General features: G+C 33.6%; 1 protein-coding gene across 1 annotated transcript in view; it reads left to right on the forward strand.

Moving 5' to 3' along the window:
- LOC105194744 (proteoglycan Cow) overlaps positions 1-23,228 on the forward strand; it is a 132,984-nt gene that overhangs the window by 78,669 nt on the left and 31,087 nt on the right. The window contains exons 3-4 of the mRNA XM_039449930.1: positions 7,557-7,659; positions 10,868-10,996. Of these exons, the coding sequence (XP_039305864.1) occupies positions 7,557-7,659; positions 10,868-10,996 (232 nt within the window). The remainder of the gene's footprint in view (positions 1-7,556; positions 7,660-10,867; positions 10,997-23,228) is intronic.

Below are 23,228 nucleotides of genomic sequence, written 5' to 3' on the forward strand. Positions count from 1 at the left end.
TTTCCTTCTTAGCGCCTTCACATTGCTAAACTTTATTATTTTCATTCACGCGAGTCCTTTAGTATTTTACAAGATGTTTCCGTTTTTTAATAGGATTTTGCTTTACCTCACTTTTTGTGTTTTATTGCGTCTTCGATATGCACGGAAATACGATGTAAGAAATAAAAATATTTTGATCGCAATCTTTCTGCAAAGAAGCTTAAAACAGCTTATTTTTTTTTCATTAGAGGAGAAGGTGGTAGCATGGCACTCATTTTTTTATTTTATTGTATAACTTTGTTAATGATTAATATTTTATATTGAAACTCGAACGATTATACTCGTCAAAGTAATAAAATATTTATTACGTACTCTCTGAATCGGAATCAGTGTATTACTTACTGAAAGCCAGTGAATAGCCTGATTTCAGTGGCATACTTATAACTTTATACCAATCAGTGATATATGCGCTGCCTTTCAGTGATTCCGATCGATGAGAGTACACCCTTCTTAAGCGGAATCAATAAAAGACAGAGAATAATCATCGATGATTGTAAATCAGTAAGACTTACTGATTCAGATTTAGAAAGTAGGACATGATTTATAAAAATGTGATTCACTACATAATCAATGGGAAAGTGGTAACCAAAGACATGGCTAACATAAAAATAAATTTAAAAAATTGGTTTAATTTAAAAAACACAGTATTTTCTTAAAAAAGTATCTATATTTTTAATTTTTTGTTATTCAGAATTTTAGAATTTTTCTACGTTCAGAAACATTAAAAATATCATTAGAGATATCATTTTATCTTGGTTTAACATTAAAATGATATCTCTGAAATGTTTCTGAATGCAGTCCTCTAGAATGATAATCGATTTATCGAAGAAATATTTTGATATGACAATTTCGTTTAAAAAGCCATATTAATAAAATCCCATGTTATTGTTCAACTTTGCATAACTTGAAATGTACGGTTGAATAAAAAGATAAATAACAAATGATACTCTAGTGTACGCATATATTCGCTAGTACGCTCAAGTTAAAAAACAATGGGGAAATTGGTGTAATTGAATGTTAAAATGTATATTGAAAAATATTCAAAGTAGTTAAAAGTAAAAATGCTTTATAACAATTGTATATTGGCATATTAGTGCCTAAAAAAACGGCGGGTTACTAAACGAATAATTTTATTTAAAAAAAAAAATGTTGGAATTTATCTAATAACACAGATAATAGGGATAGCCGTAATGTTCACAATAGCCACAATACCCTCTTTCTCTCTTAATAAAACGCGTTGGTAGTAAAATAATTGACAACATTGATACCGTATTTAATGGGCTTGAATAATTTTTTTAACATTTTTGCAAGTACTTTTTTGATTACAATCGCACACATTCAGCCATACTACTGAAAACATGTACTTGGAAAACATCTCGTGATCTAGTAATAGATCGTTAAATGTATGCAGTGATCTTTCTTGCTTTTTCTACGCGTATTACATATTGCGTATTACATGCCTATGCATATTACATATAATAAAAAAGATTTACGTTTCCACAAAATTGTAGCTGCGCAGATTTCGCTGAAATTTCACTTTACATAGTACAGAACATATATTTGCTATTTTAAATATGATATCCTTATGCTTCAAATTTTATGCAACAGCAGAGACCATGCTTTTTAACATTTTTTTTTTCCAAGATCTCATCCTCTTTCGCAAATTCTAAATTTTAACAGCATAACGTAAAGATTTGTGGTAAACGTCAAAATTTACGCTTGCGCGACTTCAGGAGACCTTCGTAACCACGCAATCTTTTAACGGAAGATGCAGCCATCGCTTCACCTCGGAGTACCTTAAATATTTTTCTCAGCCGGCTAGAAAGCCGTTCGCTACGAAACTCTCGACTTTACTGCCGCGAAATCCGGAGTTACGTTCGGCGGATTGGTTCGATCCGGCTCAGAGGAACCGCTCGAATACAGCCGACGAATGCTTACACTGAACACCCTCCTATGTCTGCTTCTTTTGCCAAAGACCGAACGCCTCCTGGCCCCCGCCCTGTCATACAGTCACGTCTCGGCTCGCAGCCTCGCGTGAAAACTCTTTCGAATCGTGTTTCTCGACAGCGTTTTTCTCTCACGCGACGGGACCATGGTGCATAACATTCGATCCATTGGACCGGGGATGCGCGACAATCCCAAAGCGGATTCAGCCTAAACAAGAGAACTGACGCGAGTCCAAATGAACACGAATGAACAGCTTGTTTCGATGAGTGCGAATTTGTATCGATGTTCGTTCGATTTCTTAACGATGCGCCAAAGAGAACAGAGCTTGCTCGCGTTCGGCCACAGTCGTTCTTTTCTTTACTAACTTGATGCGTTTTTGTAGCGTGCGGAATCTTATCGCGGATCGCTCGTTCCAAACAGTGCGCGAGCAACATGGCTGCGAGGGACGTGGTGACTTTGTCTTCCCTCAACCTGCGAGAGAAAGTTTTCAGTTATACGCGACGAGCGGAAACGTGACAGGTCTTACGTATATATACGTACGGCAAAAAATATACGGGGTGTTCCAAAATTCGCGAATTAAAATATTATAGCGAAAAAGTTCTCTAAAAAAAAAAAAAAACAATATTTGTCGATTTTTATTTCGAAAAGTAATTTTTAGGATACAAGATTTTAAAAGCTGATCAATCAAAAGTTACGTTTAAATAGTCTTTTACTATTAATATTATCACTCCGCGCGGTTTAGTAACTCATGCGACTGTTTAAACATAATTTGTGATTTGCTAACTTTACATCGCAAAAATTATTTTTTTGAAATAAAGATTCACGAATAACCATTTTATGATACTTGTGATTTTTTTTTGAGAAGTTTCTTGCTGCAGTATTTTTCATTCGCGAATTTCGTAACACCGTGTACATATACGCATATTATATATATACGCATAGTAAACCTTTCCCCTTTTCATGTAATCCCGCGAAATTAAGCCGTCAGGAGAGAGTCCAGGTCTTCTTAATTCATGTACGGTCGACTTTAATTCCGACCCGACGGAATCTCCCGTTTGTGCGATATTACTTCTACCGCGCCGGGAGACAAGCTTCGCGTCATAGGGGAAACTTTTAATTGGATATTTTGAAATCTTTAACGTGCGGAATAGGGATGGGGCTCCCCTTTTATCTGTTAGAGGGAAGACCGCCTTTTCTCTCTCGGCGAGATGGTTATTTTACACCGCAGGTGCCGCATGCTGGCTCAGTAAGAAGAAACATTGAGTGATTTTACGCGACATTACGCGATGCTACGAAGTACTCGTAGGTGCTCATGGCTATCATATATACAGAATTGAATTTTTATAACTACATCTATATAATCTTTGGTGTGTCTGAACGTATATTGAGTTTTTAAAAGTGTAGTTTAGAGCATTATGTGATATCTCTTTTAATATAACAGATACATAAATATTGAGAAAATAACTTGTTGCTTGTAAAAAAATATTTATAGATTCTATATTTTACATTGATTTGAAATATAATAATAAACTTATAAATTTTTGAAGATCATATGTATGAAAATCTTGGATATTTATAATTGTCGCATATATAGGAATGAATATTGCAAACGAACTTTCACGAGTTTAATAGTATTTCTAATGTTGTTACGTCGTAATAATATAATGACATAAGTAATATAATAAGCTCCCGAATGAACTTATAATTAATTACATAAAAGCAAAGTGACTAAACTGATTTCACTAAAGAGTTATTTCCATTTGGTAGCCACGCGCATAGTGGGTAATTCGAATCGCACCATTATTTTAGCAGTAATAACGTAACGATTATATCTGTACGCTTGAATTGTAATTATCATATTTCTAGCAAATTTTCAATCTAGCGTATCGTATATTATTTAACTAATTATTGTTTTTTAATAGACTAACTTATTGTGAATAAGGTCAATGATTTTTAAAAAGTATATTTATATATTTTTTTACAAATAGTATTATTAAGTGTACAGAATGTCTTCTAAACCATTACCCCTTTTAAAATAAAAGCAAGTGATTTTTTTATAAAAAAATCTTTAAAAATATTTTGAGTAAACCAATTCCAACTCGAAATGGACTGTTCAGATCGAATGTTCTAAATGTAACATGCACTAAAGTACATTTACATTTACACATGTTACATTTAGAACATCCGATTTATATTGTAGATTGTATTTGGATTACACGGAAGAAACATACGAAACTTTTGTCTCATTTTTTTACTAAAAATGCCCCCATTAATCTTAAAATTATCCAAAAAGTAAATTTAATAAAAGTAAATTTGATGAAAAATAAATTTAAATAAAAGGTTAAGAAAAATATATTTTTAGAACAATTATTTAAGACAAAGGTTTCTTATTCTTTTACGTCTAATTCAAATTTGCAATAAAAAGTATTATATTTTATTTATTTTAAAAGAGGTGCATGCATCATTTTAGACACACTGTATATAGACTTGTTTTCTTTTTTAAAAAGAATATATTACGCTCTTTAACCATGGAATGCTACTGTGGGTGAATTTTCACTCAAGAGTTAATTTAAGTTTAGTACAGTTTTTGTTATTAAAATTTTCATAGCTTAAAATAATATTTAATAAGATTTTGTTTACGTTAAAATAATGTTAGTTCAATTATTCTAGTATAACCTAGAAAGCAGAAAAAAAGTGTAAAAAAATTTTTAAAGCGTAAAAAATTTTTAATTTTGTTGATGAATTTTTATGTAGACTATTTATATAAAAAAGATATGAACAGTACTCGAGGATTAAAATAGTTAATTTAAATGTCAGAATTTGCAATATAGTTTATGTTACGTGCCTGATTTTTGCAAACTCATTAAAATGTAACTCTTTCTCTCTCTTTTTCTTTCTCTCTTTAATAAAATTTTCTCTACAATTCTTTACAATATTGTATTATATTGTACGGAGCGCAAAAAAGCTGGCAACTTTAGTTGGACATTAGCCAGTTTTATACTCAACGTGAAAATTCGCTCTCGTCAAATGCTCATTTATTTCTTATTTCCGTTGTCGCGCAATTTTCCAAATTGCAATGACTTTCTTGTGCATTTGCAAATGAAAGCAAGTAACATGCGTACGAAAATGTCGTCTAAATAAGAAATAATTACGTAATTGCGTGAGCAGAGCATTTTTTATTTTTTATTTTTTTTTATTGCAAGCAATTACTGTTTCAAACGTTGACTGGTTATTTCTCTGCCAAGTTTAAAAAGTAATTTACAATCAGGAAATAATTAAATATTTATAAATATTGCTAAACTTTGAGCTTGTTATAGCGCGCAGTTATTAATCTTATATAAACACCTCTTAATTTTTAAATATTCGTAATTTCCAATAAAATACTTAGATATCACGTATACATATAAATGTAAATACATGTAATTTATAATGAAGAAGATTATATTTGCTTTTGATTAAATTTTCATAATAATTTTAATAAAAACATTTAGTGCGCGATAAAAAGTTTATTTGCGTATAAAACTATTAGGGCATGTAATACTTTTTTAAAAGGCAACGTTAAATCCTTTCAAGATAGGAAATACGTTATCAGGTGTAGTACACGCGGTCCTGCAAGTTGTGGTTCTACGTTAGTCTGCTCGTTTTTCAATCGCCGTACGTTAAAGAGCCGTAGGGTTGAAGAAGGGTACCGTTTTATTGATTACGAGGACAACAGACGAGAAGACATTGGCGATGCTTGGTTCCGGATCAGTTAATAGAGAAGAGGGAGATCCGACTCAGTGGTTGGGCGCAATAGATATAGAAACACGCTCCCTTGAACTACCAATATCGCTTGTCGACGATTTCCACATGAATGGAGATGCTCAGCGCGCATCACGAATGTCTATACATCTACGCATTTCGATTCACAGATAGATCTGTCCGATTAAGATAGTAACTTGTCGATTTTTGTCATAATTATCGCAGCTTTCTTTAATTGCACGCGAATGACTGCAACGATGAATTATCGTTGTGCTTGTTCGGTTTAGAGAAAGAATTGTAGAACGCGGCAATTTTTGTTTACTTTTTTCTTCTCCGAAATAAAACGTTCTTTTTGGTTTGTCGCTAGCGATCATCAATGTAATTAGTTCTTGAATGCGTAACGCTGGATTTTTTCAAATGAAAGAGGAATCATTTTGATTATTTTAAATAGAATGTTGTCAAAATGTTATCAAGTAGTTTCTTCAACAGTTACTTAGGAAAAAGAAAGAAATTTGATTGAGAGAAGATGTGAAAGAATATTATAAAAAAACTGATACAGCAAGATCTTAAAAAAACTATCCGAAGTATTAAATTTACATAATTATTTGGATTGTTTATATATACGGATATACATTATGATGAATAAAAATATCGCTAAAAAGAATGACGAGTAAAAGGAAAATAAAATAGACACTATGTTTTGAAAAGAAAAAATTGCTCGCTAAGATAAAATAATATTGATTCTATCGCAAAGCGATTATTTCTAACGTTAAATAGCTTCAATATTCTCAATAGCTACCTTTTGTATTAATCTTGATTTTGTAGCTTTATTAAGATTTACTATTAGATGCAACGAAAAATAATAAGAATAGACGACTCTGTTATATTATCTCACTAAAGTTTCAAATTGCTGCACATATAAAACGTCTTATTCGTTCTCGAATGCTAATCTGATTCCGTTTTATTTTTACAAAGTAGCTTCGATCAATGATAGAAGAAAGATCCGTATTTAGAACGCATTTTTAAAGATATTAGTGCGCTAACAAGTCGTTAGCGTTCTTATTATTACTTATATTTCAAACGTGATGATAGTAACGCTCTGTTAGGCAAAAACCGATAATCATAGGTGTTTATGACATAATTCTAATTAACAACCACTAATGGGTCCTAACAGGTGCTAATATTTTGATATTTTAACAGTGCGCGATAAAAATGGCAACAGACATGTTCAAACTCAGTAACAAGTTCTGTCAACTCTTTTCATTTTTTCTTTAATAGAAAATGGAATACATTTGTGCAATTAACGGGAAAATATGGGAAGTGCGGGATGTAGCGCAAATAGGAGAAAAAAATGTCAATTTTTTGTAACAGGATAAATACTTTCGAAATATTAAATAATATTAAATTTTTTTGTAACATGTATTGTATTTATTATTATAAATAATAATTAAAAATAATAATAAATGCTTTTATTATAATAATTTGAGAGTAAATGTACGCACATTCTATATTCACACATGATAAAATGAGAAAATTAGAAAAAAATATCAATTTTGCGGTTTTGTTTCGCATGCGATTATTGGCGAATTCCCATTGCGCGATATGAAAGGAGCTAATGGCAACATGGTTACTGATTATTATCACGTGTTTGGGTAATAGTGCTTTGTAAGTGCGTTCTGAATACGACCATTAATAAGTGTGTATACATCTTGCTTTTAAAAACGAAGATATTAGCGTAAATATTAGGTGGAGCGTTCTGAATACAGACCAAAATGTACTTTTGTTCGCGTATAGTGTCAAACTATAAAATCGATTTTCGTTTATTTCAGGTGAGCTTTGTCGTCCACTCAACTGCAAGAAGAAGGAACTTTGCCTCTTGGAGGACACGTTCACGGCCGTCTGCGTCTCGAAGAAGGAACTTCATAAATCAGGGTAAATATCGAATTTGTTCATTTTTGTAATCTTGAATATCTATTTGAATGACGTTTTAAGATGAGATACGCTTACGAACAATTAGCATTGTTGAATGATTTTTATTGGGGATGTTTAAATGTAATAAGCTATCAATATTTCTGTACAAAAATAAATAGTACGCGAAAATAAATGGTTTTGCTAAAATATTTAAATATTTCGTTAGATACAAATCTGAAAATCTACAATGCAATCTAACGAAGACTATTTTTGATATAATGTATTGCTGTAAAATTTAAATGTGCAACACACGATACGTATTGCCAACAGTGTATGCAACATGATTTCTCATATTGCATTTTGAAATTTATATTTTTAGCGTATCGTTTACCTTTTACTCTAATAGAAATTGAATTTTTTGTCAGTCTAGTTATTAGATAAAAAAATTGTCTTACATAGCTACTATCTAGTGTGAATCTTATTTCTGCCAATAGCTGTTTAATCTGAATTAACTATATTCTTTTTATAGTATTTAGTTATTTATTCAGTATGCATGGATCATATTCCGATATACACTATTAGTATTGAAAATCTATGGTTCTCATTTTGTATATTACAGATTTTACTAAATAGATTTTTTACGAAATCGAGATATCCTCATCTGCTGGCCAATTTAAAACTGCTAGTGGCTACTATAAAAAATCATCAAAAGTCTATTAAAGAACAAATTTTATTTTTTGAAACACAGACTAGACAGTTACGTCTGACAGTTACTTAGACAAAAATAGATTATGCATATGTAGACAGTAACTAACCAGTGACAAGTTAGAAAGCTTAATCTAATCTGATTATAGCCAGTCACACGATTATAAATCAGATCGATTGGATTTATTTTTATTCGGATATATGTTAAGCTCATTTCTTTGTCTATACTTTTACTTGGCACAGCAATAGCAATGATAATTAATCTTTTGGAAAGAAAAATCTCGTTGCATAGCGCGCCAAATTTATTTGTCGCAAACAACGATAACGTCGCGATCGACGTTTTACTCGCAAGCCAATTAACGATCTACCAAAATAATCCCCTCGCGCTTTTCTTTACGTCTCATTGGCAATTTTGTAGCGCGTCAATTTTCGCAGGACCAAATAGTCGAAATTCCCTGCGTTTGTGCGTCGTTAAGTAGCGTCGATATTAATGACGATATTGTATACCGTCGCAAACCGGCATTAAACCACCGATCGACTGAAGCCGTTCCGCTGATCATTGATTCCCCGTGCGGTGCTTATTGCCAATTAACTGTAATTGGACGTTTCCATGGACGATGTATGAGCACATACATATCCCCGTACGGATACCTCGATCGGCGGTATTCATCTTGAAACACCCATACGACATTAAATGACCTTAATGCGTCATTAACGGCTAAGCAGCCCGATGGGCTCGCCTCGATAAATCGATGCCCCTGTTTGGGATTAATTTCGCCACTCTGCAGGCTACTGATCGGAGCGAGTTTCACTTTCAGGCATCGATCAATTCCATGATATATTGCGAAGATTTCACACTTCTGTCAGTGATTTGTATAGATGTAATTAAACAATCGTAATAATGCCGTAGAGATAATATACGACAAGAATAAAGCATGCTATGATAAAATAATTTTAAAGATTCTCAAGTTATGCATTGTACGTAATTAATTTTCAAACTGATTAAGTTAACGGAAATAAATTTTATTATGTTTCGATTCGTGGAAAGTGGACATTTATACACTGAAAAAAAAAAATTTAGTAATAATAATTAAGTTTTGGTGATAGAACTTTATTTAAATATTTTATTAACATAACTAAATATTTAGTAATGTTTAATAATGATAATAGTAGTAACCAAACATAATAACAGTACTAAACGGTTACTAAACATTACTAAATATTAACCGTGTATTTTATTGAAATTTATCAATTTTATCAAAGTTTACCGTCATTAATCAAAACTTGATTGTTATTAGCATACTGTTTTTTCAGTGTACGCAAATGTTAATAATAAATTTTTCCGTACAAAATATATTTTGAAAAACCGTAATAAACGACGGATAAACAGGAGATCATTAATGCCTCGAATAACATTTTCCTTGTATGTAAGTATATTTGTAATTAATAAAAAATATTGTAATCAATTAGTGTAATCTGATTACGGAAATTTTGAAATTTAACATCGCTGAATTTTTTGTTTACGAGAACGGTGTTTTTCAAGGCGCGAAGATATAATGACCGCCACGTTAAATAATCGCGAAGGATTGCTTTTGATAACAGACTCGCCGCCGTAAATGCAATTACATCATCTCGCAGCCGCGGGCAGATAAAGTAATAACACAACGATGAAACAAGAAACTGTATCTACCAAGTTGACGCAATCTCTCCGGCAACGAATCAAGAACTGAAAAGCACTAAATTCCCGGATGTATTTCATTTGATTGTGCTAAAGCGGGTGCTATGTCAACTTGACGAACGTCGGTGAAACTCAGGATTTAGAATGGTGCGCCGTTTAAATACCCAGAGTTTAGTTTGGTAACGTAGTTCGAATAACGGCCGTTTAATTTTTGCCCCACGCAAAGCTAATTCACGCTTCGCATCTGTAATTCCTAGGGCGTGGTATCTCTAGTACCTCGACAGGGTTGTAGGACACGAAACTTCATAACGAGCATTAATTCTCATCGAATAAAGTAGGTTCTATGCAAATCGCGCGCGTTTGAATTGCTCTTGCAAAAGTTTCCAAGGCCCGAGATAGGACAATTAGAATTTGAAGTTGGACCATCGAGTTCGCGTTTCACTCTTCTGCGTTTCACGCAGAAAAAGCTTTTTGTTTTATTGTTCATTAATTATTGTGAGACTTTATATCGGACGAGAGACGAAAACAAAAACATTATTGATTGATTATTGATGACACAGCAACGCGCGGAAATTTTATATTTACCTTATATATTCAACAATATTTTACTATATTTTCACAATGAATAAATAATAAAAATTTAGCTTGTTTATTTATAATTTTTTTACATATTTAAAATAGACAGATTTGTTGTTACCTTTTATTCGAAAACAAAATAGTACAACAAAATATTGCAAAACAAATGAATTTCTTCCAGTAAAACGGAGTTGCTCATTTGAAATTAATTAGTTCCTTGTACAAAATTAAATGCAATACTAATTACAGATTGCACAAATGTGTTTTTAGGGACATAGTGATTCCGAAGTCTCGCGCGGTTCAACAGCGACGGATGAGGGCCGAAACCTCAGTCGATTCCGACGACGATGACGCCTTCTTTGATTCCGAGGACGACGAAGACGATCAGGACGAGTCAAAGTAAGTGATAACGAATTCCATTATCCTTTTAATTCGCGTTGCAGGGATTCGTTGCTTCAAATCTTCGATTAAAATGAAGTTTCCTCGAGGCGCGAAGCACACGGTCGTCCGCATTGGAATTACTCTTAATTCCGTCTGAAAAATCTTATTTTTCTGAAATTCTGAATTTTAGAATCGCAATATTTTTTATATTTATTTACTTCAAATTTCTATTTTGTCATCATCTTATTGTTTTGAATGTAGTAGACAGTATAAAACTTGTATTGGTATAATTCATTTCCTTAAATATAATAAATAATACTTGGTAAATTAAGTTTTCTATCTATGCAGCGTATATATTTATCAGAGTTGCCCTATTATCCAAATATATACATATTCATCCGTCTAAACCGGTAAGATTATGATGAGAAAGGAAATTTGAGATAAATAAACATAAAAATATATGAATAATAGGTTACATATATAAGCCTGTTGAATGCAAGCAATTTTTAACTTTTGCTTTGAGAACGATCCAAACTTTAGCAATGTTCTCCTGGATGGTATTCAGGGTAGACGTCATGAGACGCGAGATTATTAATATTAGCGTGAAGTCGAGCGGTAAGAATAAGACGTGATCCTTGTGCGGATTGTAGACGATTTCTTGAATAGTTCTGGAAACTTCATTTGGAAAAGCCGCATTGCGCGCGCGCGCGCCTCTTTAATACGACGGGCGAAGTTTCAGGAAAAATTAGTTCCGGAAGTAACATTGTGGGTATGTGTGTGTATGTATGTACGTGTGCGCGCCCGGAAAACGCGCCGTAGCTTGTGTTTATATTTCACAAGCCACGTCAAACGGGCATTATCAGCTCGTGCACAAGCCCCACGAACTTTAAACGCGGCTTCTCCATGAAAAGAAAATTCCCCGAGCGGAATCGAGAATTTCATTTTGCAATGTAATCCTTTTGCGTCGATATATATCGTGTAAACGGCGTGGCGGAAGGGAATTTTTTTTTTTCATCGCGATAGAATTGTAGTAGAGGTAAAGGATTATGGTATCGAACAATTCTCGCTCGAAATACGATCCTCCATTTGGATTTGCGCGAAATTCGCGCGTGCACCGAAAGAAACGGCGAAAGAAACGACGCGAGCGCGTAACTTCTCCTCCTGTTTTTACAGTTTATTTCATAGATCCGCTTCGACCGAGAAATGGCACTTCCTCTTATTTCTTCTTTCGTGTTATATTGTCAAGTTTTACGAAATCGTTACGTTCGCTGTGTGCTTGATTCTAGACTGGAGATTGACGATTCGAGAAAGTACACGTTAATTTCGTCCAGTCAAAGACAAGTTCGTCAACTTCTTGGACATTTAGTGCAAGCTACGTTTAGATAGTCAGGCAAATAATTAATTACGATGATAGTGACGTTCTTATAGAAACAGGGGGGAGGGGACTTTTTCTATCTCTTTGTCAAACGATACATCAAATGGGCGTCGCAAGTTTACTTTGGAGGAGCACGAGATCGAACACTTTTCCCTCGAGAATGAAGTTACTCGAGCGTGAAATTGAAAACACTGTCGCCGTCATCGCATTTTCAGAGGCGCGTGTCTTTACGCTTTCAAACGGCCGTTATTAAAACGCGCTTAATTCGCTACTAGTCCGAGAAAATTGCAAGCGCAAATCTCTTTTATAAAAACGTATAAGAACTGCACTATCGAATTGGCATCTTTCGCAAAGAAATTAATTAATTAATTGAAGAAATTAATTGCTAATTATCAGGCAGATTATATAAAAAATAATTGTGTTAATATACGTTAGGCACGTAATTACTAGCATTAGCGATTTTTTGTCGATGTGTTTGCCGTTATTTCAGGACGATTTGCAATTGATATTTTTTTTACTTTGTCCGTTATAGTGGATTAATCGCCAGTAGTTGTGTGTTTGTTGATATATGAAATGCTACGTTTGTAAAAACAAAATATATCCTGCTGGCGGCTTTTAAAATTTATGACTTTTACATATTCATTTTTCTAGCCAATTGCACAGGCGACATCAACTGACGAAGAAATTGTATCTTTGATTGAATTTTTGCAACAAATTTTGTACTACCCGCGCATTTGTTTTCCAGAACTAAGCTTCTAAAATTCTGTAGTTTTGTCTTGTACTTGATACGTATATATAATGTCATATATATTTATCAATTTGTTCAGAAGTGCTTAACATGTCTATTTGAAACAAATCGGTTGGAATTTTCAAAAAATTATATTAGTTACATAGTATTATGTACATATTACAAAAGTAACTTTTGCCGCCCCAATTTTATCAGGCAAATACATCGGTTTCCATAACTTCGTGTAATCCTGCGAAAAAAATTCATTTTGGTAATAACGTTGCCCTGAAGGCATCGTGTTTGCTCTTCGCTTTTGGCACGTCAAACGTCAAACAAGAGTTAACGACACGTGTAAGAAGTCTGCAGACGTCTAATACTTCTCTCTGGGGGATAAAAACTCGGAAGGAGAAGCGCGAAGAAAGGGAAAGGGACAGTCAGAGAGAAAGAGAGGAGGAGTTGAGACGTAAGTCGGAGTCGAACGGAGCCTTTTTGACGGAAGTTTTTTTTCTTGTTTAAATTTGCAGCAGGATAAGAAACGTCCCGACTATCTTTCTTAGCTCTATCGTCTCACCCTCTTCCACCCCCCCCCCCGGAAATTCGTCACGCATGATAAAAGATTACGTCCGACACACAAAACGTGAATGTTACGCGCAATTTCGCGACCGTCTTTAGCAGCTTTACGATCCTCGCCTGATATTTCCTCGTTTCTCGTCTGGCAGTGTCTTTAACATTACATTTACATTCTCTCTTACGGAAGCCTCCATTCCTGTATTATTCCCATGTTACCATAATGTGGGATATGGCGTAGTATAATACAATTGGATAAAATGGAATAGAACAACGACGTATTAAATTTTAGGATCAAAGAGTCCTGCGCGAGGGCATGCATAAAATATTACGCGGTACATTTTCTATCCGTGAAATATACATCATGTTTTGCAGCGGCGCAGTTGCATATTTAAAAACAGGTTAGAGACGGTTAAAAATGTTATAGGAAAAGGGTTTTGCTTTCGAGTTTTATGCTCTCGATAAAGTTAGATGGTTCATTTTTTTTTCATTTTTTTTTTTTTTTTGATAAGGAAACTTTTCACCGCAATACTTTCTTAATATGCGCTGAGTGTATTTTATATGGGATGACTCGCGCGCGGGATACATCCCATCGAGAAAACTTTTATCCAAGAAAATAGATACCAATTTCAATTATCCGAAAATGTTGTCGTATTTTGCGACGCATCGAAAATTCGCGGCCCGCGGGTAATACGGCTTTGCGGAAAAATGTCGTTGTTTTCTTATGTATTGTTACAATTTTGCGATTTCCATTATCTGAAGTTACGTCGCCGGCGCCGCGCCGGTGTCGGAAGGACGCCATCGTTTTGCATTTCAGGTCGCAGCGAGCAGTTTACGAAATAGTATCAACATTAATGTTTCCCGAAATTATGTCTTTGCATAGTATTTGCATACTATCGCGGAAATGCAGTCTTAGTAATGTTATTCGCTCGCGAGCTTGCATCTTAAAGTGTTTCCGGTAATTCTTGTATGTCTTCGGTCTATTTAGTCCGCTCGCTCGAGGTCACCGCGCATTTATTGCGCGTTCGGAGAAGCCGCAGAATCCAAATTTGTTTCACGCGAATTGTAGAAGGTCACCTCCGGTGAGGTCTCGCCGATAACTTCACGGGCAACTCCACGAGTAGCTTGTGAGAAATTACGTGGGAACACTATTGACAAGAAGTCTCGTCGTTAGCTCTCTAACGAACTCTTCCGCGCCATTGTACCGCTCCCCAATTATGTTGCTACAATCGTGATTTGACCCTAACTCCATATTATCGAGCGATTTCGTTCGAATGTCGATTTTTGAAAATTGCTAAATGAAAAGTCGCATCAAACAGTGAACATTTTCCGGAAAGAAAAAAAAAACTGAAATGAAAATACGGTATTATACAAATTAAATCAAAATTTTTATAAACTGTCAATTCGTACTACAGATTTTACTATAATGAAATAATACTAATATGAGTACGATAAGTGGTAATAGAAATCAATATTTTTAAGAAAAGCGAATTTTTTAATAAGTATTGATTCATTCACACTTTAGCGAGAAATCACGATATTTTTCTATTTTGTTTTTATTTATAAATTCTTAAAATTTTTTAAGTAAAAATTTTCTCGGGTAAAAGGTTGAGAGAGGCTTTTATAATTTTCAGTAGCCAACTTAAAACTTTTAGGTGTAATTGAATCTTGAAATAAAATTTCTCTAAAATAGGTAAAGTAAGTCTTATTTAAAAGGAATAATAAAACCTTGTAGAGAACAATGGATTTAATTGTTTCTCTCAGCGTTTGCGAAAGGCTCTCCACTTTCAATTAGTTTGTAACACAGAGGCTATTGGTATCTCGGCGTTTGAGGTGAGAAAAAGTCGACGGCGAATTGCGTAAAGAAGCTGTCATTAAGACTAAGGGCTTTCGGTACAACTCATATAACATCGGCTTCAATCTAACCCGGAATCGGATTGGCATCGTGGTAGTCTTCTTTCCTTCGGCAAGAAGCGCACGATGGCTGCAATTTGCAGCGCGCATTCAAAGGCATGATGGCCACTTGTTCTATTTGCGACGAGAGTTTCAACTTCCGTTACTCGTTTGCTTTTGTCGTAATTAGTGAGGCGAGAAAGCGGGTCCGCTTCGAACGAACGACTTTTGTCAACGAATAATTATTCGTTAACCTCAATCACGTTTTCCCGTGCACGTCAAAATAAGTTCGCGTAGCGAATTCCTGTCCGACCTGTCGAATACTCATCTCGCTAATTTGATGACGGGCTACGACGTTTAGAGCGGCAGGTCTTCCGTTTTTCCCGAAAAGCTCTTCTGGGAGGGTGGCCGAGCCGTCGACGCTTACGTCGATTCTTGAGTCTGCATAAGCCGTTATCGATAGCCGTTACGGGCGATGGGATCGGGTTTGGTTTGCAGCCACGGTAACCACACACACATACACACGAACACACACAAGGACGGAATTTTACATGAAATAGGAATGCGCGTCCCATTTGCCTCGAGCGTCCCACCGTGTGTTCCGTTCTACTGCCACCATGCGACCGCTGCTTTCTCATGTTTAATTCAAAATTTGGACGTTGGTCGCGCAGTCGATATGCTTTGACGATTCCCGTCTGACTAAGTTCGTATCCTTCTCCTTCCTCTCTTTCGTACGTGCGCCAGGTCGTTCTAGCCATCCCTTGCGTATTTTCCTGTTCGTAGATCTTTTTATTTCCAAGAGTGGATGTTCGAAGGAAAAGACAAAGATCTCTGAGTGATTTTGATTTGTTATTTTACGCGTAAATTAAAATTATCCTGCGATGAACATTTCTCTACGCTAGATCCAAATTCTCGTATTTGCGAAGACAGACAAGCGTGTGACACATCGATGCGTACGTAGTTGGAAAATTTATGTTGAATTTAACATATATTGCATGTTCCATACGTTCTACTCAAATTTCTGTGTTAATTCAGCATAAGATGAATATGTTAAAAAGTAACATAAATATTATGTAAAAAATTAATATAAAAAAAAATGTTACACTTCGACGCAGTTTGGGAAACAGAGTACGAAATTATTTCTTCAATAAAATTAACATTTATAATTTGTTGACACGTACATTTTATTTATATATAGACTTTATGTTTTAAAACTGCATAATTTTTATGTTATTTAATTCTTTTTTAACTTGTGTTATTTTAACGCTAAAAAATGTTAAATATTAATTTAACACAATAATGTTTAAATAACATAATTATATTATATTAAATTAATGATTGAACATGTTAAAAATTTAACATAAAAATTTTAACAACAACCGGTTTTAATATAAAAACAAAATGTTTTCTACTGTGTATTGTAAACACAACTTATGCCATTTTTTTTTTATTAAAGTGAGAAAAATATCAAACGGATAGAAAGGTGTGTTAATGAAGGCAAATTCGGCAAACATGTTCATATAAAGTTTATACTAATTTATATAAAGTTTATATAAAGCTTATAATAGTTCTATAAAATATTTAAATGCTCTTTAATTTAAGAGAAAAAGAATATCTCGATATCTGTTCGTTCTCGAGTTACCTGTACAAAACTAATTGTTATTTAGCGTGATAATTCAGACTGCAACAGCTTCAAATGTTAATATTTTGTAATCTTGGCAATAGTTTTTTTTATTGTTAATATAATCTAAGTTTTCAATTTATTTTTATGCCTATAATAACGAATCAAAGTTTATCGAATTCTCTCCGTTACAAACCTTTTAATATAAATTACTATCAATTTTGTGGATTTAACTTTATAAACGTTAAACATTCTGCTGCATTTACCTAATTATAAAACGCATTTTGTGAATTTATAAGAAATTTTTTCCGGAATCGCCTATTTGCTTTTTAAAGGTATTTACTACGATTTTTTAATTTAATTAAATTTTTTTTAGCTACATTATTCTTTATGTCTGAATTGAAACAACGTTATATAATCGTTTAAATATCATTAAATCTGAATAGAGGAATTTGAATGGTAGAATTTGTATGAGATGCACGATTTTGATAAATCATTAAACAAATATACGAAGACTGTTGAATCCGTCATCGGGTCACAAGGACGAGATTCACGTTTGAAAGAAACGATTGAATTTCACATCGCTTTCTATCCCGAAAGGATAGAAATCGATTAATTCTCACAAGAATTTCATTGTCACCGCTTTCTTCTCTCCGTCGATTTGATCCGAGGGAATTTCCAATAATTGAAAAATAGATTCCGCTGTACGCGCGCTCTCGGATTCGCGTATGGTATCGAGAACTGATTACGCGGCTGAAAAGCGCAAGAAAGTGGAGAATAGGAGTACGATAAGTGAATCGAGACCCGTGAAAAAGAAGAGAATGAGAAACAGAAGCGAGACGGAAGACAGCGGGGAAGAGGATGATGGTAAAAGTTTTAATTCGCAAAGTGCTTTGGCGTATCGTTAATTATAAGCAAACAGTGCTGGGTACGGTCTTGCAATTAAAACGGGAAATGCCCGATGGATTCTATGAGCACCGTCGCGCCGCCGCCGCCGCCGCCGTCGACGTCGTCGTCGTCGTCGTCACAACGTCGGCTCGTTCATTACGAGCTTCAATCTCCGGTGTACGATGTTCAACGGGTCGTTAATAGCAGCGACTCCTCCTGTCGATCGTCAAGAAAAATCGTCGTGCGCTGACAAAGACAGCCCGAGCGCCCGCCGGGATTCTTTTTGCGAGTCAGCTTTTCCCACGTTGCGCCACGAGCCGGCGCTTTGTCTTCGTCAAAGAGCCAGTCCCCTGCGAAGAGAGCTTTAAAGTCGATGTACAGACCGTCCCGCGGAAGTTTAACTCTCGGTACCAGACTCGTTGATCAATTTACGATCGATATTTCTCTAGGGGGAGAAAGTTGACGCAACCTCTTCTCGTTGACTTTTATCGTCATTATTAGCATCAGTTATATGATATTATTGCGTATATTTGTTTAAATACAATATAGGCGTAATTGTGTATAGAAATATCTGTTTTTACTGTTGGCATATCTTTACTTTGCAATGGTATTGCATATAGGATTTTTTTTTTAATATAACATAAACATCTTATATATTAATATAAATTTTTTATATAATTTTATTAATGTAATACAACTGAATGTTATGCTATTTGTTGAAAACTAACTTTTTTCGACAGTAATTCAAATAATTTAAATTTTAACAGCTGTCTGAAACACGATTTGTAATTATTTAAATGCCAGTTACAATTTTTAAACGCGTAATACATATCAACACGTAAGCAGACGAATATTGCAGATTTTATTCTACATGTTTTCAATGCATTTTTATATTATTGTAACATTTCATAAAGTAAATTTTAACACGTTAAAACGTTTTAGGTTAAATTTTAATTAAAAATTTAGTCGCAATTTATTTAATTATCTTTTGCCAAAAGACATATTGAGTTTTGATTGTTTTTTAGCTAACATGAAAAAAATTTCAAGATAACTACGCATAAATTATATATCACATTATATATAAAGAGCTATTTAAACAGAGTCGAGTGATGTATCACTTATTTTGGGGAAACATGGGAGAAATTATGATCAAAAACAATAAATCTAATGCTATCACATTTATTATAGTTTTTATTAAGTAAGCCATCACAAGAATAAAGCAACAACGACTATGTTACTTAAACGTATAACTTGATAAGCATGTGTGTTGTTTAAAGCCAGGATTTGATATCAAACGATTTTCTATATCGGACTTTTCGTCGCTCATCAATCGCGTAGTAGTACTCGTAAAAAATACATAGTAAAAAATTTGTGAAAAGCAATTTTGTATATTTTTTTTTATACTAGTACCTTTACTGTGCTTTACTCAAACTTTATGATATACGCATGTGTATTTATTGCGATTCGCGAAAATTTTAATCACTCTTTTAGATCTAAAAGACCCAAGAATTTCAAAGGTGATTTTTCATATTTCTCCAAGATAAGTGATACACCACTGTGCTTAAGTGACTCTTTTATTTGACTTTGTTATACTTTTTCGTGTTAGTCGTAAAACTTCCAAAATTTAATCTTTCTTTAATTTTTTCAAAATAAATTTTTTTTTAAACTATTGCATTACTTTTTATTAAAAATTATTTATAAACGTTATTAAAGCATTATTCTTCTTAAATTTAATATTCAAACATTATGTGTCGTTCCTGGGATTTATATATAATATTTCATATACGTTATACATACGTTTATACGTATATATTTTATGCAGAGAATATTTTACAACGATGTAGCTTTTCTTCTTGAGGTATTTAATAAATAAAAATTTTAACAAAAAGAATATCTGTGATACGCATCGCAACTATTATAATACTGTGGAATTTGAATTTAAAATCTCTTTTACAAAAAATTTTACATCTGGCAGCTTTGATATTTGGATATTTTGGAATATATTGTGATATTGATGTTAGCCACACTTTTTTAATTGCGCGTTGCGTAACAATTGATATTTATGGGAAAGATAGATTGTTATGGAAAGGCAATTCGAGTGTCAATATGAAACAATTTATTGAGACTGATACATGTAAAAATGTAAATGGCTTTGTATCATGAAACGTAACTGTGGAAGCATATTGCGCAACATTTCCGTTATGCAATGGGTATCGTTTAGAAGTTTTATATTGGCTATCGAAAATCATAAAGGCTTCTTTTGACATTTTTTGTCAGAAGAATTTATTACAAAAATAAAATGATTATTAAAGAATTTATTATTAAAAATAAAATGTGAAAAAATGATTCTCTTGCAAGCAATTTAATAAAAATTGGCTGTACAATTGAATTTTTGAGTGCGACGTAAATCTAAATCTCTTTCCGTGTGATGAATGATTGCGTGAAAGCAAGTGATACAAATCAATACAAATCTAATGTTCAATACTTGAAAGAATTATTAACGACATATTAATTCTTGGATATAAATTTTGAAGAAAATAGTGCAACAATTTGAGTAAAGAAATATGACACATTCTGCAAGTAAAAATGAAGGTATCTTTTTCCAATACCTTGTAACTACCTTCCTGCAATCGTTTACTGATGTTATGATAAGGGCACATAAGTGTAAATTATTTATTAGAACCATGAAATTTTTTTCTTTTTACGCTTTTGTTTACAATTAATCATGTTAGAGACAAAAAGATGTAAAATTATATAATGTTTACGCTTTAACGCCAAAATTTTATTGTATTATTATAACATGAAATAAATTTGTTCGATGCGTTGCAAAAATAAATGATATCATTTATTTAGAAAAAGATATCTTTTCTAAATTATTTCTCACATGTGAACGAAAATCTATTCTCGTACATTCGAATTTTCTATTCTCATTTATTTTATTCTAATCCGTGGGTTTAATATGAATCGAAGAATTTTTTATTTAAAGGAATTTATGGAGATGAAAATATGGAAATTTGAGAGATTGAAGAGTTATGTGAAAAATTACTACGAGATATTACCTCGAATTCAAATCGACATAAGACTATGAAAGATCACAGGCCATAATTTATTTTAATACATTATCGCGTTATCAATACAGCTTAGGGCTCAGTATTTTATACTGAATGATGCTGAATGATGCTGCGCATTCTTATGAAGAATATTTCTAAAAGTTCTTATTGACATTTGCAAATCGTTAGCGTCTAGAGGGTAATAAACAGTTCCTTCCGTTTTATAGTCTCTTTCACGGATTTTCCGCGAGGAAAACCAAGAGATTCCTCGTAGATTTTGATTCCTCCGTGCTACCGCTTGTGTCCAGTCTCTTCCTCTCTAAATAAATCGCCCACCCTTTCGCCGAAAATATATTTCCCGTAGGCAGCTGCCGTCGTTTGTTACTTGGAGGGCACGATTGAAACGCAAAGTTTCACATTGGACGAGGGATGGTGATATGGCCCGAGGTAACTGGCCGGGAAAAGAGGCGGGGAACGAGAGGGCTTGTGTAGGGGATTACATTTCGCATTCATGGAATTCCATCGAGGCCGCGTAAATCAAAAGTTCGAGGGCGTATATAAGCGCGGTGACGGGGAACGAAACGGAACGGGAACGGTACGCGGCGAAAATTCGCGAACCGAGTCTGAAGAAAGACTCGCGATTGTTGTTTCCCCTCTTCGCACTGCTTACGCATCATTGCGTGTCCCGGTCCCGTTTTCTCGATACGGCAATATCACTGCGACAGATCGAAATGCGCGGAGGGGCGAGGGAAAAATCGCGAATGGCGACAATGGTGTGTGATAACGGTGGACAGCGTGCGTCCGTGCTACATGTATCAACGACAAATGCATTTCAGATGGGAGACAGATAGGAAAGTTTTATTTGTTCCTCTGGGATTCGAGTTCTTAACTCGCTGATAACGGTCGGTTATCATGAGAAATGGCGTGAGAGTTTTCTGTCTCACCTTTAATTACATGAGAGAAATTTCCAAGTGTTTGTTCGTTAGAAATGTTCGTTGGCATAAAGAGTAAAATTATGTTTTTATTACGATAGTTATAACTATTGTAATAGAATATATACTCTTTCTGAAGATAAAAAGAATCATCTTCTTACGTAATCTTTAACGATTAATATTTATGTTTTATCTATTTCGAGATTTATTTTAAGTTTATGCTCTTTAAGAGATACAAGACAAGATCTGCTTCGAGAGCAAAATCCCATGTTTAAATTTGTCTCAATTAGTGTGTCAAATACACACCTATGTAATGGAAAACGTATCATTATAATTGAGATTAAAAAAGAGAATATTATTAAAAGAATTATAGAAAAATTATTTTAAGTTTGTTTTTACAATAAACTTGGTAGAAGTTGATAATGTATAATTGATTATTTTTGAAATAATTCTTTATTGTCGTAAAAAGAAACGATATTTTATGTACCATCTTTTTCTTACTTGTGTCATTTTATTTTGTTTAACTTACTGCAAATTATAACTTGTGTCAGATGGTAAGACAAAATTTTATTTGTAATTTTATCTATTGATATGCATGTACACGTATGTTAATATTATTTTATATACATATGCATTGCGACTTGTTCAATGTTTTTGTATTGTCCAAAGTTATAAACGGTATTTTAATCTGATAGTTCTAATACGAATTATAAATTATTTAAAGTAGGCTTCGTTTTATAATTTACTGAATCATTTGTATTATTTTGGACTTTAATTGAACGCAGAAACAATTCCTTCATTGTCCCTTTCAAACAAAACATTTTAGCAAATGTTATCATATCTGCATTCATTAAGGAAGAAGTAATTATATGCGTGGTCTAAGTTGATCACAGCATCGTTATAATTATGAATTGTAAAACAAACTGTCATTCTCATGCTTCAAGATAATTTAATGTTAGCAAATAACCTATTTTTAATAATCCGTACATTTAATTGATTTGAAACCCAAACGAGAATTCAATTTAATTAATACCGGTATAATCAGCGTCGGTTAATTATATCTTGTTGCACTTCTCGGAGTAAAGTGCACTCTACGTTTTCATTTCGTCGACGATGAATTATATGGGAAGAACTTTCCCAGGCGATTAATTAAACACTGCCTTGCGATATTAATTTTCAATGAATTTTTAATTACAC

This window comes from Solenopsis invicta, chromosome 1 (assembly GCF_016802725.1).
Source record: "Solenopsis invicta isolate M01_SB chromosome 1, UNIL_Sinv_3.0, whole genome shotgun sequence".
Classification (NCBI taxonomy): domain Eukaryota; kingdom Metazoa; phylum Arthropoda; class Insecta; order Hymenoptera; family Formicidae; genus Solenopsis; species Solenopsis invicta.